Genomic DNA, 18,460 nt, shown 5'->3' on the forward strand with positions numbered 1-18,460 from the left:
TCTGTTTGTGAATCTTTACAATTATATCCTTCATATATAGCAAGTAGCAAGGTATTATTTTATATGTATAAATCTTATTGAATTGACATTGACTATGTTGTATTATGTCCATGGGGTTGTGATGGGTTGGACACGACTTTGCAAGTAACAACAACAACATGTTGTGTTATTAACTGTGTATCCCTTTTTAAGTTGTGATTTGTACATTCTCTTAGAGCAGGCATGTCAAACACAAGGCCCGCGGGCCGGATCCGGCCCAGGGAGGGCCCAGATTTGGCCCCCAGGGGCTGTCCCAGAAATGGCAAGGAACCGGCCCGCGCTGCCCCAGCCCTGGCCCACCGCAAGCCAACCGGGCGCCCTGAAACATGTACACAGAAATGGCGAGTGATCAGGGGCTGGTGGTGTGCAGCAGCAGCTATAGCTCATTTGCCTCTGCTCGCCCCGCCCCTCCCAGCTTAACCCTGTCACACCCAGCCACGCTCCACTTTGCCTGGCTTCTCCAGTCACTCTGCTTTGCCAGGCAGCTTCCCCATGCCTGGCCCCCTTTTGCAGGGCCTTTCCTTCCTTGCCTAGCACCCCAGAGCACGCCCAGCCTGTGGGAGGAAAGGCGCGGAGATATGAGCTTGCAGCTGCTGGCTCCCAATCGCCCTCTCCACCACGTGGCAGGGCCAGAGAGGGAAACGCAGCAGTCAGGCAGAGCCGCAGCCTGAAACTCTGTGGTGGTTGGAGAGAAAGGGTGAGAAGAAGGAGAAAGCAGGAAGGGTCTCTCTCTCTCTCTCTCTCTCTCTCAGAGAGAGAGAGAGAGAGAGAGAGAGAGAGAGAGAGAGAGAGAGAGAGAGAGAGAGAGCGCCAGCAGGGAAGCGAAAGTGTGGAGAAGGGGAGTGTTGCAGAGTAAGCAAACTTACAAAAAGAGGGGATCTCTTTCTCTCTCTGTCTCTCACACACATACATACACATGCTGCTTGGGGAAGGTGGTGTGCAGACAGTGGAGAGAGTAAACTCACAGATTGGCTTTGTGGTCTATTCCTGCCTCCTTCCTTCCCTAAAATCCACGCAATAATAGAACTCTTTGGATTGAATGGGAAGTTAAAAGGAATTGGTGTGAGCTGAAATTGAAAGGCGGAGTCAACTCCCCCTCCCCAATATTTTGTCAGAGACTGGAAAGTGTTTCTTGCTTCTACTTCTCATCTTCTCTTTTATAATTTAATCCAGTCTTGCCCAAACTAATATCTTTTGGATGTCATGGACCACAGTTCCCATCATCCTGTGGCTATGCTGGCTAGAAATGCAATGTCTTATTTTCTCTGTAGTATGCGCCTAGGCGGCAGTAGGTCTGTGGGATTTAGATGTATGTAAACATTTGTTTCTTCTGCCTAATTTATTAAATCTACAAATCCAGGGTGGTTTAAATGAAAACTCTCAAAGACAACTATTGTAAAGCATCACTAGCACTGCTTAAAACAATATTAAAAATGTGTATATAAAGAAAGAAAAATATTAGTAGTAATGTACTTAGTGCTGTTTGACCATAAAATGTGTTGTTATTCTACATATGCGTGGCTGAACAGTGTGTTTGGAGTTGCCTCTAAACAAGTGAGGGATGTACTGTTCATATTTTCCTTGGGAGAAAGTTCTATAATTGGGGTGCTGTCTCCAAGAAGGCTCTGCTTGTGGCCACTGTTCTATAAACCAAACCAGGGGGACCATCTGGCCTAAATGGATGGTAAACAAAGATGATTAGGGAGCTGGAGGCTAAAACATATGACAAATGTTTGTGGGAATTGGGTATGTCTAGCTTAGTGTAAAGGACTAGGGGTGGTGACATGATAGCAGTGTTCCAATATTTGATGGGTTGCCACAGAGAAGAAGGGGTCAACGTATTTTCCAACATATCAGAAAGCAATAATAAATGGAAACTAATCAAGAAGAAAAGCAGCCTAGAACTAAGGACTTGTGAAAACAACTAACCAGTGAAAAGGCTTGCCTTCAAAAGTTGTAGATGCTCCATCACTGGAGGCTTTTAAGTAGAGATTGGATTGGATATTCCATTGTCTGGAATGGTAATGAGCAGGGGCTTGGACTAAGGACCTCAAAGACTAAAGACCTCCAACTCTTTTTCTTTGAGAGAAGTGCTGCCAACCTCTCCCCCTCATCCCTTCTTGGGCACAGAGAGAAGGAGGGAAGGAAGGAAGGAGGGGAGGGAAACAGGAAGAAAGAAAGGGAAGGAAGGAGATGGGAATAAAAAGGAGGGAGGCAGGGAAGGAGGAGAGGGAGGAAAGGGAAGGAAGGAAGGAAGGAAGGAAGGAAGGAAGGAAGGAAGGAAGGAAGGAAGGAAGGAGATTGGAATAAGAGGGAGGGAGGGTCTGAGGGAATTCCTGCTTTAGCACTTGGCCACCAGCAGCCCTGTTGCCCTTTCACCATCCCCTGGTGGTCTCCCATCCTCTTGCTGAGGATGGTTTGGTTACAAAGCCAGGTATCCTCGCATGGAGAGGGAGTGGACCTCCCTTTGACCCATGCACTTTGTCCTCCTGTACTCACCATGAGCAACCTGGCCAAGGAGAGGGAGGACAGCAGCAGCAACCTTGAGGAGGTAAGCGCAGGTGGGCGCCCCCTTGGGGAAGTGCGGCTAGGCAAGGCAGGGCTGTGGGGTCCTGGTGCTGTGGGAGCTCAAGGGTCGGGCTGGGCTCTTGACCTTTGCTGCCCGTCCAGTTCATGCACAGCCTGAGGCCCAGTGAGCTCCTCCAATGGACCATGCCCCAGTGCTCGCCCCGGTCCCACCCTATCTTCCGCCGGAGACCCTTGGATCTGCCCCAGTCCTGCCCAGGCCCGCACAGGTGTCCCTGATGTGAGTGATGTCAAGCTGGCCACGCCCCACTCAGTAAGCCACGCCCATGCTTGCCACACCCACCCGCCCCCCCAATGGCAACCACAATGCTGATGTAGCCCTCAATGAAATTGAGTTTGACACCCCTGTCTTAGAGCATCAATAGTAAAAGTTATCACCTTTTTTTTACTCTTACCACACTGTTGCATTCTCTGTACTAAACAATTTTTCTGAAACCTGGTAAATTTGAAAGTAACTGTTTACCAAAGGTGTGCAAAAAAGTTCAAAACGGATGCTCTGACCTTGAAATGAACAATTCTGAGTGAATGAACTTTAAAACTGGCCATTTGCATGGTTCTTTTTATACATATGGTAAAAATATTGCTGTATGTTTTCAATGTTTATAGTAGCTTGTTTAAAAATGTTCAGGGGCTCTCATTATGTATTATTATTTTAGTGGAGGGTGAGAAAAGAAGCTATGATGGGACTTGCACAGATCTACAAGAAATATTCTTTACAGTCAGAAGCTGGAAAAGAAGCTGCTAAACAAATTGCTTGGATTAAGGACAAATTGTTGCATATATATTACCAGAACAGTATTGATGATCGGTAAGTTATCTTCAGTTTTTTAAATTAAGAAGACAGTTCTGTCTTAAAGTTTACTTTTGGAATAATAATGACAACAACAAAAAAAGGAAAAAATGAGACATAATGCAAGAAAAAAATATACTAGTGAAATTGTTCAGGAGATCATTTAATTCATACGGATTTCATTTACTTTTGAACAACATTCTGAAAATTGCATGATTGCCTATTTTAGAAGTGTTTATTGAAGTAAGTCTCTGGACTCATGACATGTTATTAGATATTATAATGCTGTTTTAAATCTATGTACAATCTTTTTTTAAAATCAGTAATCTGAACTATACCATAGAATTCTTAAGGTTTCCAACTGTATGAACTAGATTATCCAACCTCTGAGCTTGTGTGCTATAATATCAGGGTTATAAGCTAATATTAACTTTTCCTCCCATTGCGTTTGAAGGAACTCTATAATTTATTGACTCTGTTTAAATAATTTTGAAATAAGCCAGAATTTGAAATTCAATAAAATCATTATTTCACAATAACTTGTTCTTTTTAACTATTGCTTTTTAAAAAAGCAATTTATTCACTCCTAAAATCTTTGAGAAGTATCGCTAATTTAGAAAAGTAAATTTTTGACTTAGTTATTGAGTGAAAGTAGGGGGGAAATGAGGGTTTCTGAGGCATTAGGACTAGAGTCCTATTGTAGGAACATAATAACCATCAGTCACTGGTATCCTTTGCTTTTATCCAATCCCTTTCTCATCCTATTCAAATTGATAATTGCTATAACTTGTACAAGCAAATTCTACAAGTTAATGCAATTTCCTTTATGCCTGAATTAGGTACTGAACTATACTGGATTACTGTAGCTATGATAAGTGTTTATAACAAAACTTATGGAAATTAAAATTCATTCATTCATTGCATGCAAATAATTTAGTGAGATATAGCTGCTTCAGTTTTGTAAATTTGATTTATTTTCTTTATAGAAGAGTGGATATAATTCAATTAAGTCTTAATTGAATCATAGTCATTCTTCTATAAAGAAAACGATTAATCAAATTGATTTTACTTATTTATTTAATTTATTGGCTACCCGTAGGGTAATTCTGGGCAGCTACAGTTACATATACAGAAGGAAGGGGCTGAGTGGGGAGAGGTGGGATCTTTATTGAACAACCACCTCCATTGTGCTGTTCCCCCACTACAATTGATCATGGCCTATGTTTTGACTTTAATATTAATTTCGATATTTTTCTGAAACTTGTTATTGGTAATCTCTTTTTAGGTTGCTGGTAGAACGCATCTTTGCTCAGTATATGGTTCCACATAATTTGGAAACAAATGAAAGAATGAAATGCTTATACTACCTTTACGCAACACTTGATTCTAATGCTGTTAAGTATGTATCCAATTACAAATATGGAGCTATGGAATATTTTCATTGCAAATGTAATTGATAATTTTGATTAAGAGGAATATAGGTTAAAGTCAATTAATTTTATAAAGGCGTTTATTTTGTTTTTCATAAAACAAATATTTTCTATTTGGAACTAATTTTTTAGTTCTTATTAGTAAATGAAATACCTTGTTAAAAGTATGATATATCCTCATCCTGCACTTATCTTTCTGCAGTTTTAAAAAACCTCTTTCCACCTGTTTTCTAGTTTTATATATAGATTTGTAAGGAGGCAGATGGTAGAGAATTGTGATAGATGGAAAATCTGTTTTTGGCAATGGGGTATGTTGCAACAATGAACACATGTACTTGCATATAGCCCACTTCTTCGTTTCAACTTAATTCTCTTATGTAATTAAAATAGGAACCATTCATTATTTTTTAATCTGTAACTCGAATATTGTGTGTGCTTTCTTTAATGGATTATAATTCTAAACATTTTTTTAATTTTATTTTAATTCCATTTATATCCCGCCCTTCTCCGAAGACTCAGGGCGGCTTACAAGCTTAGCAGTAGCCTTCATTCTATGTATATGCCTGCTTATTAGGGCTTTCACACCCCCCCCAAGCGGCATTATTACAAAGTCAGCTTAATTGCCCCCAACAATCTGGGTCCTCATTTTACCTACCTCGGAAGGATGGAAGGCTGAGTCAACCTTGAGCCTGGTGGAGATATCTCCACATAAGTGCCTTATAGGTAGTCCTCAGTTAAGCACCACATTGTTCCAAAACCTTCAGTTGGTTGTAGGTATCATATTTACCTATAAGTAAAGGTAAAGGTAAAGGTTCCCCCGCACATGCATGCTAGTCGTTTCCGACTCTAGGGGCTGGTGCTCATCTCTGTTTCAAAGCCGAAGAGCCAGCGCTTGTCCGAGGACGTCTCCGTGGTCATGTGGCCGGCATGACTAGACGCCAAAGGCGCACGGAACGCTGTTACCTTCCCACCGTAGTGGTCCCTATTTTTCTACTTGCATTTTTTACGTGCTTTCGAACTGCTAGGTTGGCAGAAGCTGGGACGAGTAACAGGCGCTCACTCTTATTTTTCTTGTCTAATTAAATTTATAAGCCCCAAAAGATGATAATATTTATTATTTAACAGTAGAATCCTCTGACCTTTTAATAGTTCTCATACATGGTTTTGTATCACTAGCTACACTATTATGGGAGCATCAATTCAACATATGAGTCCTTCGGGAAAAGGGCGGTATATAAATCGAAACAAACAAATAAATAAATATGTTGAACCTAGCAGACAACTTTTAAAAAGAGTTTGATAGTGAATGAATTAGAGACTACTATCTGTAGTACATGTAGTCCTCGAGTTATGCTAAGAACTTGGACTGGAATTTCCATCGCTATGCAATCTAGTTGTAAAGCGTAATGTCATCTGACCACATTGCTTAGCAACAACAATCCTGGTAGTCTCTATTCTTGTCATTACCTGAATATCATCAGTCATTAGGTGATTTCTGCCACTTTGGCTGCCTGCTCAGTGGTACTCCATGGTGGTGGCAGCACTGGGGCTGAAGCAGAAGCCCATGACCTTCAGAAGTTTCAGTCAGCTATCACCAACTCCTGGTCCTTTTTTCAGCCCTACTGCCACCACCAAGTAGTGCCACAGCACCTAAATTTTGATCATGGGACTGTAGGGTTGTTTCAACAGCCATAACTTTGGGGATTGGGCATAAGCACCATTTGCCTAACACTGTAACTACAAACAGTCAGTGAATAAATGCTTAAGTGAGGATTATAATAATCTTTCCATGCAACAGGAAAGATTTGGTTCCATAATTGTTTAAATTGCTTTTTAGGACTTTCTCACTTAACCGAATTTATAAGGTCTAGTCAGTTGCAAAGATGACTGTTACATCATTTATTTTTTACTTTGTTATTTTTATGATTAGGGCACTGAATGAAATGTGGAAATGTCAAAATTTACTGAGGCATCAAGTAAAAGATTTGGTTGATTTAATCAAGCAGACAAAGGTAAGCTCATTTCCTTCTGAAATTTTATATGTAACTAATATTTTCAAGACTTCAGCTTGATGGAATACTTTCTGGATTTCTTTTTAAAATGATAATATGAAACTGAAACCTTGCTATATGCCAATGTTTTCTATCCTAAATACTTGAAATAATTTTAGTGTACTTAATTTTGTTGGAAACTGTTTTAAGCCTATTTTATTTTATTGATCGCTTAGTTTAATATCCTGTTTCTCAAGGCAATCTATAGATGAATAAATAAACAGGTAAAAATCCAGGCAGCAACTTGCAACCAAAGTCTCTTTGATGTCCTTGCCCTGAAAATTATATTTTGTTGTTGTTAGCTGCGAAGTCGTGTCCGACTCATCGCGACCCTATGGACAACGTTCCTCCAGGCCTTCCTGTCCTCTACCATCTGCTGGAGTCCATTTAAGCTCACGCCTACTGCTTCAGTGACTCCATCCTGCCACCTCATTCTCTGTCGTCCCCTTCTTCTCTTGCCCTCAATCTTTCCCAGCATGAGGCTCTTCTCCAGTGAGTCCTTCCTTCTCATTAGATGGCCAAAGTATTTGAGTTTTAACTTCAGGATCTGGCCTTCTAAAGAGCAGTCAGGGTTGATCTCCTCTAGGACTGACCGGTTTGATCGCCTTGCAGTCCAAGGGACTCGCAGGAGTCTTCTCCAGCACCATAGCTCAAAGGCCTCAATTCTTTGGCACTCAGCCTTTTTTATGGTCCAACTTTCACTGCCATACATTGCAACTGGGAAGACCATAGCCTTGACTATACGCACTTTTGTTGACAGGGTGATGTCTCTGCTTTTTAGTGTGCTGTCTAGATTTGCCATGGCTTTCCTCCCGAGGAGCAAGCGTCTTTTAATTTCTTGGCTACAGTCCCTATCTGCTGTGATCTTGGAGCCCAGGAAAATAAAATCTGTCACTACCTCCATTTCTTCCCCATCTATTTGCCAGGAATTGAGAGGGCCAGATGCCATGATCTTGGTTTTCTTAGTGTTAAGTTTCAACCCAACTTTTGCACTCTCCTTCTTCACCCGTAACAAGAGGCTCTTTAGTTCTTCTTCACTTTCTGCCATTAGAGTAGTATCATCTGCATATCTTAGGTTGTTGATATTTCTTCCGGCAATCTTAATTCCAACTTTTGATTCCTCTAACCCTGCCTTTCTCATGATGTGCTTTGCATATAAGTTAAATAGGCAGGGCAACAGTATACAGCCTTGCTGGACTCCTTTCCCAATTTTGAACCAATCAGTGGTTCCATGTCCAGTTATCACTGTTGCTTCTTGGCCCACATATAGGTTTCTCAAAAGACAAATAAGATGGTCTGGTACGCCCATCTCTTTAAGAACTTGCCACAGTTTGTTATGATCCACACAATCAAAGGCTTTAGCATAGTCAATGAAGCAGAAGTAGATGTTTTTCTGGAACTCCCTAGCTTTCTCCATGATCCAGCGTATGTTGGCAATTTGATCTCTAGTTCCTCTGCCTCTTCGAAATCCTGCCTGTACTTCTGGTAGTTCTCGATCCATATACTGCTGGAGTCTAGCTTGTAGGATTTTAAGCATAACTTTACTAGCATGAGAAATGAGTGCAATGATGCGGTAGTTTGAACATTCTTTGGCACTGCCTTTCTTTGGAATTGGAATGTAAACTGATCTTTTCCAGTCCTGTGGCCACTGTTGAGTTTTCCAAATTTGCTGGCAAATTGAGTGTAGCACTTTTACTGCATTGTCTTTTAAGATTTTGAATAGCTCAGCTGGAACACTGTCACCTCCACTAGCTTTGTTGTTCCTAGCTTTTCTAAGGCCCACTTCACTTCACATTCTAGGATGTCTGGCTCGAGGTCAGTGACCACCTCATTGTGATTATCAGGGACGTTAAGCTCATTCTTGTATAGTTCTGTGTAATTTTGCCACCTCTTCTTAATCTCTTCTGCCTCTGTTAGGTCCCTGCCATTTTGGTCCTTTATCATGCCCATTTTTGCATGAAACGTTCCCTTCATCTCTCCAATTTTCTTGAAAAGATCTCTGGTGCTCCTTATTCTATTGTTTTCTTCTATTTCTTTGCACTGTTCATTTAAGAAGGCATTCTTATCTCTTCTAGCTATTCTCTGGAATTCTGCATTCAATTGGGCGTATCTTTCTTTCTCTCCCTTGCCTTTTGCTTCCCTCCTTTCCTCAGCTATTTGCAAAGCTTCCTCAGACAGCCATTTTGCTTTCTTGCATTTCTTTTTCTTTGGGATGGTTTTGGTTGCTACCTGTTGTACAATGTTGCGAACCTCTGTCCATAGTTCTTCAGGCACTCTGCCTATCAGATCTAATTCCTTAAATCTATTTGTCACCTCTACTGTATAATTCAACAGGGATATGATTTAATTCATGCCTGAGTGGCCTAGTGCTTTTTCCTACTTTCTTCAATTTAAGCCTAAACTTTGCAATGAGAAGTTCATGGTCTGAGCCACAGTCAGCTCCTGGTCTTGTTTTTACTGACTGTATAGAGCTTCTCCATCTTTGGCTGCAGAGCACATAGTCAATCTGATTTCGGTGTTGACCGTCTGGTGATGTCCATTTGTAGAGCCGTCTCGGGTTGTTGGAAAAGAGTGTTTGCTATGACCATCGTATTCTCTTGACAAAATTCTATCAGCCTGTACCCTGCTTCATTTTGTACTCCAAGGCCAAACTTGCCTGTTATTCCGGTTATCTTTTGGCTTCCTACTTTAGCATTCCAATCCCCCAAGATGATAAGGACATCATTTTTTGGTGTTAGTTCTATAAGGTGCTGTAGGGCTTCACAGAACTGGTCAATTTCATCCTCTTCAGCACCGGTGGTTGGGGCATAGACTTGGACTACTGTGATATTGAATGGCTTGCCTTGGATTCGAACTGAGATCATTCTGTCATTTTGAGGATTCTATCCCAGTAGTATACCTGATGGTCATCTGAATTAAATTCACCAATTCCTGTCCATTTTAGTTTGCTGATACCTAAGATGTTGATGTTCAGTCTTGTCATCTCTTGTTTGACCACATCCAGCTTTCCTTCATTCATGGATCTTACATTCCAGGTTCCTATGGAGAAAAAATCTTTATAGCATCGGACTTTCCTTTCACCACCAGACATATCCACAGCTGAGCGTCCTTTCGGCTTTGGCCCAGTTGCTTCTGTTAAGGAATTTGTTGTGCAGAGGTCTCCTTGTGCTACCAAAGAGTTGCACAGACAAGGAAGGGCACTGAGAGCAGTAAAAATCACACACAGAAATACACTGAGTTCTAAAAGCAAAAAGTATTTTACTTTGAGGTGGTGTAAAAACAAAAATGCACAGTCAAAAATAAACAGTCCAAGTCATACACAATAGCAACAGTCCAAGGAGTAATCCAAACTACAAAGTCTTCTTACCGGTCCAGAGGTCAATACACAGTTCAGGTTACAACAGTAGTAAACCAACAGCAGAGCAAAAACAGTAACAGTAGAGAGCAGTGAATTCAGAGAGAGAGAGAAGCTACGTTCCTAGCTTCCTCTTATGGCCATGAGAACACTTACACACCCATTGGCCAATTAACTTCTTAAAGCCATAGCATTATGGTTAATATATTTTCAACCCAACATTGTAGGCTAACACCATATGCCTAACATTCTCCCCTTTGGGTAGAATAATATATAACTCTTACAATCTTATGCACATTCTTTCACAATTAGCATTGTGTTTCACAGCACTTTGTACCTTCGTAAAATGGTCTGCAATATTTACATCAGATGGACAATACTCTAACTGTATTAATTTATCTTTGACACATTGTCTGACATTTAAATAACGAAGATCAGTATGTTTAGATCTTGTTCTTACTGCAGCATTATTAGCCATCTTTATCGCAGCTTGATTGTCCTCATATACAATGAATGGATCATTTACATTTAAACCCATATCTAACAATAATTGTTTGTACACTAGCAGTTCTGTACATAACACTGATAGACATGAAAATTCAGCCTCCATTGTAGATAAGCTTATGTGTTTTTGTCTAATAGACTTCCATCCAATCAAAGAATCACCCAACATTATAGCCAACCCTGAGGTAGATTTACGAGTGTTTGTATCAGAGGCAAAACTCGCATCTGCATATGCAGTAAGGATTAACTCACGATTTGGCTCTAGATATAACGAGTAGTGAATAGTCTGCTTCAAATACCTTAATACTCGTTTAGCTGATTGCCAGTGTCTAACAGTTGGATTATTGTTGTACCTAGCTAATTGATTTACACAGTAAGAAATATCAGGTCTAGTCCAATTACTCAGATACATAAGACTTCCTATCAAAGATTGGTACATAGTCTTATCAAATACAGGACTCTCAACATTAGTGTCCTTAAAATCCATAGCCATCGGAGTTTTTGCTGGTTTACACATTTCCATATTGTATCTCTTTAATAACTGAGATATTTTACTGGCTTGCGACACCTTAAAACCCCTATTCGTTTTCACAATATCTAACCCCAAATAGTGGCTTATTTCTCCAAGATTTCTAATTGTGAATTTATTTTGCAATCTTGAAATGATAGTTTGTGCTTCTAACTCAGTTTTTGTTATTATTGCAATATCATCTGTGAATAATAAAATAAAAGATAATGCTCCGTTGTGTTCTCTTCTAAACAAACAAGGATCAGCATTACTGGCTACAAAACCTATTGCACTTAACTCATTAACTAAACATTTATTACACTCATAGCCTGATTGTTTCAATCCATAGAGGCTTTTCTTTAATTCCCAACAATCATGGTCTCTATCATTGGTCAATCCTGGTGGTATTCTTAAATAAATAGTATGTTGCAATGGAGCATGTAGATATGCAGTTTCAACATCTACATGATTAACCATATATTGGTTTTTAGCTGCCCATACTAAAGCTGCTCTTAAAGTAGTTGCCCTTAGACTGGGTGCAAACACTTCGTCATAATCCTCAGTAGTTTGGGCAAAACCTTGTGCAACCAAACGTGCCTTATGGGTTACAGTCCCGTCTACACCTTTCTTTATCTTATATATCCATTTACAACCTATAGCTTGCTCACCAGGTGGCAGTTTTGCTTTCTGATAAACCTTAAGATTCTGCAAAGACTTCAACTCCCTGTTCATTGCAGCTTTCCATGATGCTTGTTCCTTTTCAGGATACATCCTGATCTCATCATAGTTAGATGGCTCTACACTAACTTGACATACTATACTGGCTTCATAGCGATCAGGTGGATGTCTGATGCGCGTTGAACGCCAAGGAATTACAGGGTTTTGAGTTTCTGACTCCTTTCCTTCCTCTGATTCATCTATTATCTCCCCTATCTCCTCTTCATCTTTCATATTTACAGGAGATGCATTATCATTACTAGTTACGTTATCAGAGGAGTCCTCAAACACTAGAGGATCAGTATTAACAGTTTCTTGCTCTAACCTATCCCAACCAACGTGCTCAAGGAATTTTGCACTAGCACTGTTATATACATTAGTTGTGCCTCGTTCCCAGAAACGATAGGATCTGTGATTAGCTTCGTAACCTACGAAGTATAATTGCCTAGCCCTATGTTGGCCTTTACTCCTGAGTTGTGCAGGAATGTGGACCCAAGCTGGGGTGCCAAACGTGTGCAGGTAATCAAGGTTTGGTCTTCTACCATGCCATATAGTATATGGTATTTTACCAGTAGAAGTATTAACAACTATATTCAGAACATGGTTTGCACATTTTGCTGCCTCCCCCCACAGTCTATCTGTTAAGCCAGAATCTCTTAACATGGTTCTAATCATGGCTTGTAACGTTTGCCCACGTCTCTCAACAAAAGCATTATGTTGAGGCCTATAAGGGGCTGAACGTTTATGCTCAATGCCAGCTGATTGTAGCATATCAACAAAATACTTATTTGTAAATTCAGTACCATTATCAGTAATTATGCACTGAACCTTTCTCTTTGTTTTTCTCTCCACGAACTTCAGCCAGTTTGCAAATTGTTGGAAAGTGTCTGCCTTTGACTTAAGCAGATAACAAAAACCATATCTAGAGTAGTGGTCCAATATACTTAAAACATAACATGACCCTCCTAAACTTGGTTTCATGGGTCCAATTAAATCAGCAAACACAACTTCCAAAGGTACAGTTGTTTTGAAGCCGTTTATCCTGTTTGCAGGAGTTGCCTTACTCTTTTCCTGATTACAGGCATTGCAATTCAAATACTTACTACATGGCTTCAGTTTAACTCCCTCTACTAATTCCACTGTTTTACGTAGTGAGTTAAAGTTTACATGCCCTAACCGCCTATGCAATAAATGTATACATTCATCATGTGGCTTCTTGTTCTCACATATTGAGTTAGCTTTAACTGTACTAACCTGGTTACTTGTGAGAACGAATAAACCATTTTTCAAATTAGCAGTTACACAGGTTCCATTCCTCTCAATAGTGCATTGCTCCCCTCTGAATGTTACCACAAACCCAACCTTAACCAATTCCCTTACAGATAACAAGTTGAATCTTAGTTTAGGTATATATAACATAGGTAACTGTTCATCAATGCATGGACAATAGGAATTACCTTCACCAGAGGCCTTCATCCTCCAACCATTGGCCAGTGAAACATATTGGTTGCTGTTTTTCATATTAATAAACCTCTTTTTCACTTTAGTAATGCATTGTGAAGCCCCACTATCAACAACCCACAATTCATTATTTCTGGATGTTGGTTCATCAGAAATAGCCAAACCAATGCCCTTCTTAGCCTTCCCACTGCTATTCACATTCTGTTTTTTACCCTTTCTACAGAATTTGGCTATATGCCCTGTAGCCCCACAAGAATAACATTTCTTGACATTGTAAGCAGTGGTAAATGGCTGCTCCTCTCGTGGCTGTGTCTCTCTCAGCTGGTCTCTGTCACGCCTCCTTCTGGACTCTTCCAGCAGTCTCCCAGTAATGTTAGTCAATGTCAGTTCCTCTCTGGTCAGGACTTCCAAAGAAGAAACATATCCATCATAACTCTCATCCAAAGATGACAGAATAATGTAGACCTGATGCAACTCTGAAAAAATCAGCTCCTTTTCATGAAGCTCTTGAAAAGTTGCCTTCATATAATTTAAATGGGTCAGCATATCTCCATTCTTCTGCAGACGAGTCCTAAACAGCTTACGTGTAAGGTGTATATGTGCACCCACACTGTCACGAACATAAAGCCTTCGCAAAATATCCCAACACCTAGCAGCAGACTCCTCACCACGAATATGGACAAGCTGCTGGTCATTCAGTGTTAGTCCAATAATGCAAAGAGCTTTCTCGTTGCTTCGTTTAAAGTCGTCTAACTTCTTTGCATCCTCTTCGTCATCTGGATCCCAAGCAGTAGTATCTGGTGGGTTATTTACAACAGCCCATAGTCCTTCCTTGCGCAAAAGCAAGCAGCATTTTGTGGACCAGGAAACATAGTTTGTCCCATCCAACCGGGTTATCCAGGAGATGCCTGACAACTGTTCTTGTGCCATTTTACACCAAATACAAACTCAGCTAGGAATACTGTGTGTACTAACTCTCAGTACAGGCCTGGGCCCATAACCAGTGTTAAGGAATTTGTTGTGCAGAGGTCTCCTTGTGCTACCAAAGAGTTGCACAGACAAGGAAGGGCACTGAGAGCAGTAAAAATCACACACAGAAATACACTGAGTTCTAAAAGCAAAAAGTATTTTACTTTGAGGTGGTGTAAAAACAAAAATGCACAGTCAAAAATAAACAGTCCAAGTCATACACAATAGCAACAGTCCAAGGAGTAATCCAAACTACAAAGTCTTCTTACCGGTCCAGAGGTCAATACACAGTTCAGGTTACAACAGTAGTAAACCAACAGCAGAGCAAAAACAGTAACAGTAGAGAGCAGTGAATTCAGAGAGAGAGAGAAGCTACGTTCCTAGCTTCCTCTTATGGCCATGAGAACACTTACACACCCATTGGCCAATTAACTTCTTAAAGCCATAGCATTATGGTTAATATATTTTCAACCCAACATTGTAGGCTAACACCATATGCCTAACAGCTTCATTCTTTCTGGCACTACTAGTACTAGCCCTCTGCTCTTCCCCAGTAGCATATTGGACGCCTTCCGACCTGAGGGGGTCATCTTCCAGCGTCATATCGTTTTGCCTTTTGGTACTGTCCATAGGGTTTTCATGGCAAAGATACTGGAGTGGGTTGCCATTTCCTTTTCCAGTGGATCACGCTTTGTCAGAACTCTCTGCTATGACCTTTCCATCTTGGGTGGCCCTGCACGGCATAGCTCATAGCTTCATTGAATTACGCAAGCAGCTTCGCCACGACAAGGCAGTAATCCATGAAGGGGGAAAATTATATAGAAAGATGTAAAGCAACACATCTACCTCCAATGTTATATCTACCTTCAGCAATGACTTTCATACCAATATAAGATCCACTGCAGTAGCAGGAGCATCCTAGGGAGTAATTACTTTCTGATAAAGGATATTCTCTCTGTGGAAGGCATTTTGTGAATAATTAAGGCTTCTATGGCAGACATTTTGTAAGCATGCCCAACTTGTGCTATAAAATAAAGAGATACTTCATAATAGGGCATGCACATTTTGGGAATTGCAAACATTTTTCCAATACATTATGTTTCAATGAAAATTGGAGTGTTCCATTTTTCTTTTGCTTGGTATAGCCTGATCTTTGAAATACTCTGTCTTAAGAATTATTTTCAAATAGTAAACCTATATTTAAAAATCTTTTATACAGGACCAAGAAGATAGAGATTCAAATTCTCAATAAGATGGGGTTTTGTACACTCCAGCCTTCAGTTGCTTGTCTCTCATGTGTAAAGGGCTGGAAATAATGCCAGCTTAAGAAAACCTGTACCAGTTTTCAAGCTTTCTCTCTGCTTCGACCACAGTGATAACTAAACCTAACCAGATATTCTGCTATCTATGAAGCAGTATTGCATTCTCTAATTTTCTTACAGAACAATGTTAAAATATGCTAAAGCATTTTGGGCAAGATCTGTTATTTTAATGCATTGGAGGAACTGGTGGTAAGGATATTTGATGAGCGATGAAGTTTAGAGCCACTTCAGATATATTGATTGTTGGTGAATATTTAATAATAATAATAAAGTTGGAAGGGACCTTAGTGGTCATCTAGTCCAACCCCTGCTCAGGCAGGAAACCATACCATTACAGACAAATGGCTGTCCAATCTCTTCTTAAAAACTTCCAGTGTTGGAGTATTCACAGCTTCTGAAGGCAGGTTGTTCCACTGATTAATTGTTCTAACTGTCAGGAAATTTCTCCTTAGTTCTAGTTCTCTCTTTGGTTAGTTTCCATCCATTGCTTCTTGTCCTGCCTTCAGGTGCTTTGGAGAATAGCTTGACTCCCTCTTCTTTGTGGCAGCCCCTGAGATATTGGAACACTGCTATCATGTCACCCCTCGTCCTTCTCTTCATTAAACTACACATACCCAATTCCAGCAACCGTTCCTTATATGTTTTAGCCTCCAGCCCCCGAATCATCTTTGTTGCTCTTCTCTGTACCCTTTCTAGAGTCTCAACATCTTGGTGATCAAAACTGGATGCAGTATTCCAAGTATGGCCTTACCCCAAGGCATTGTAAAGTGGTATTAACACTTCACATGATCTTGATTCTATCCCTCTGTTAATGCAGCCTAGCAGTGTATTGGCTTTTTTGGCAGCTGCAGCACACTGCTGGCCACTAGGACACCGAGATCCCTTTCACAATTACTACTATTGAGCAAGGAACCACCTATACTATACCTGTGCATTTGGTTTTTCTTGCCTAAATGTAGAACCTTACTTTTTTCACCACTGAATTTCATTTTGTTAGATAGCGCCCAGTGTTCAGGTCTGTCCAGATCCTCCTGTATCTTAAGCCTGTCTTCTGGAGTGTTGGCTATTCCTGCCAGCTTGGTGTTGTCTGCAAATTTGATGAGTTCCCCATCTATCCCCTCGTCCAGTTTGAATATCTCCTGGAACCATATTGCTGAAAATTTCCAGGACCAATTATGCAGTTACCCTACCTGACTAAGACAAGAAGATTAGTGGCAAATTGTGATATCCATCCATTTTTTAGAATGGGAAAAAGAATAGCTGCCTGATAGGCTACTTTAAAAGAAGAATCAGATATTTTTATAGATGTGTTTTCTGCTATATGTCCATGGAAACACAAGGTAATAGGTTGAAACATCATACAGGAAGAGACTACTATCTTCATACTTTGTTACAGTTAGTCTTACTTAATGACCGTTCATTCCATGACCATTTAAAGTTACAGTGATGCTGAACAAATGGCACTTATAATATCTGGTCTAAGTTACAGTCATTGCAGCATACCTGTGGACATGTAATCAAAGTCTGCCCACACTTAAAACCACAGAGGCACTTCAACTCCCCCATTCACCTATTTCCCCCCATCTCTGCCCTTTTGGTCACAATGGCAGCCCTTGGCAAATTGCCTGCTTTGTAAGATTTTGAGGCCTTTTGAAATTTCAGGAGATGTCTGGACCTGCCATTCTCCAAATCATGGATGCCATTCTTCTAATTTTTCAGGCCTCAGAAGTTTTCCAAAGGCTTTCTGAAGCATCACAAGAACAGCATTGGCAATTTGGAGAATTGCAGATGCAGCCTTCTTGTGAGGTTTCAGAAGGCCTCAAAATCCTGACAAAACATTACAAGAATGGCCTGTGCTATTTGGAGAACAGTGCAAGCTATCTCAGGAAGATGGCTTAGCTTGGCATGGCCAACAGCTGCTTCACACAGGTCCAGGTCAGGTGTTCCTTGTCAGCAGCAGAAAAATGACAATGAAAGTCAGCTAAGCATGACAGGGCCTGCAGAGCACAGGATGACTAGAACTTTCCACTGTGATGCTTGGGTGACTGTGGTGTGGGAGTTTAGGTAGCACTGCTTGGTGGTGGCTGTGCTGAGATTGAAGTAGAGGCCTTTGGGCAGTGGCATCTGGCTGAGACTGTTGACAGCCCTGACCTCTACTTCCGTCCCAGTGTCACAGCTGAGAAGTCCTAAGGATATTTTATTTATTTATTTATTTATTTTATTACATTTATATACCGCCCTTTCCCGAAGGACTCAGGGTGGTTTACAGGGTGATTAAAAAACCAAAATACAAAAGTTAAAAACAAATTTAAAAAAATTATATGTGTCCCTGCCTAAATAAAACCCCAGTTAAAATAAGATTAATCCTCAGCCTGGGCCAGAGAGCTTGAAGAGCCAGGTCTTCAGGCCCCGGCGGAATGAACGGAGGTTGGGGGCAGTCCTCAGCTATGTGAAAAATATAGGCAGGTAGGAAGAGTTGAAAAGGAGGCAGACCTTACCTTACTGAGGCTCGAGCTTGGTAATGACTTGGATCATGTTGTGTCCTCACCTAACAGTGGGATTTGGTTAACAACAGCAGTAGGGACTGCTGGGATTGCCATAACTAAGCAATGCAGTTATGTGACATTATACTGTAGAACCGCATTGCTTAGCAACAGAAATTCCAGTCTCAATTACTGTTGTAACTTGAAGTCTACCAGGGTTTGGGTTTATAGCTATAATAATAATT

The 18,460-nt window shown here is 40.6% G+C and overlaps 1 protein-coding gene across 1 annotated transcript in view; it reads left to right on the forward strand.

The window, feature by feature from the left end:
- The window catches only part of PDS5B (PDS5 cohesin associated factor B), a 97,117-nt gene that overhangs the window by 37,232 nt on the left and 41,425 nt on the right, over nucleotides 1-18,460 (forward strand). The window contains exons 12-14 of the mRNA XM_081326784.1: nucleotides 3,282-3,433; nucleotides 4,701-4,814; nucleotides 6,776-6,857. Coding sequence (XP_081182910.1) covers nucleotides 3,282-3,433; nucleotides 4,701-4,814; nucleotides 6,776-6,857 — 348 coding nt within the window. The remainder of the gene's footprint in view (nucleotides 1-3,281; nucleotides 3,434-4,700; nucleotides 4,815-6,775; nucleotides 6,858-18,460) is intronic.

Source organism: Vipera berus (genome assembly GCF_964194415.1).
Source record: "Vipera berus genome assembly, chromosome: 4".
NCBI lineage: Eukaryota > Metazoa > Chordata > Lepidosauria > Squamata > Viperidae > Vipera > Vipera berus.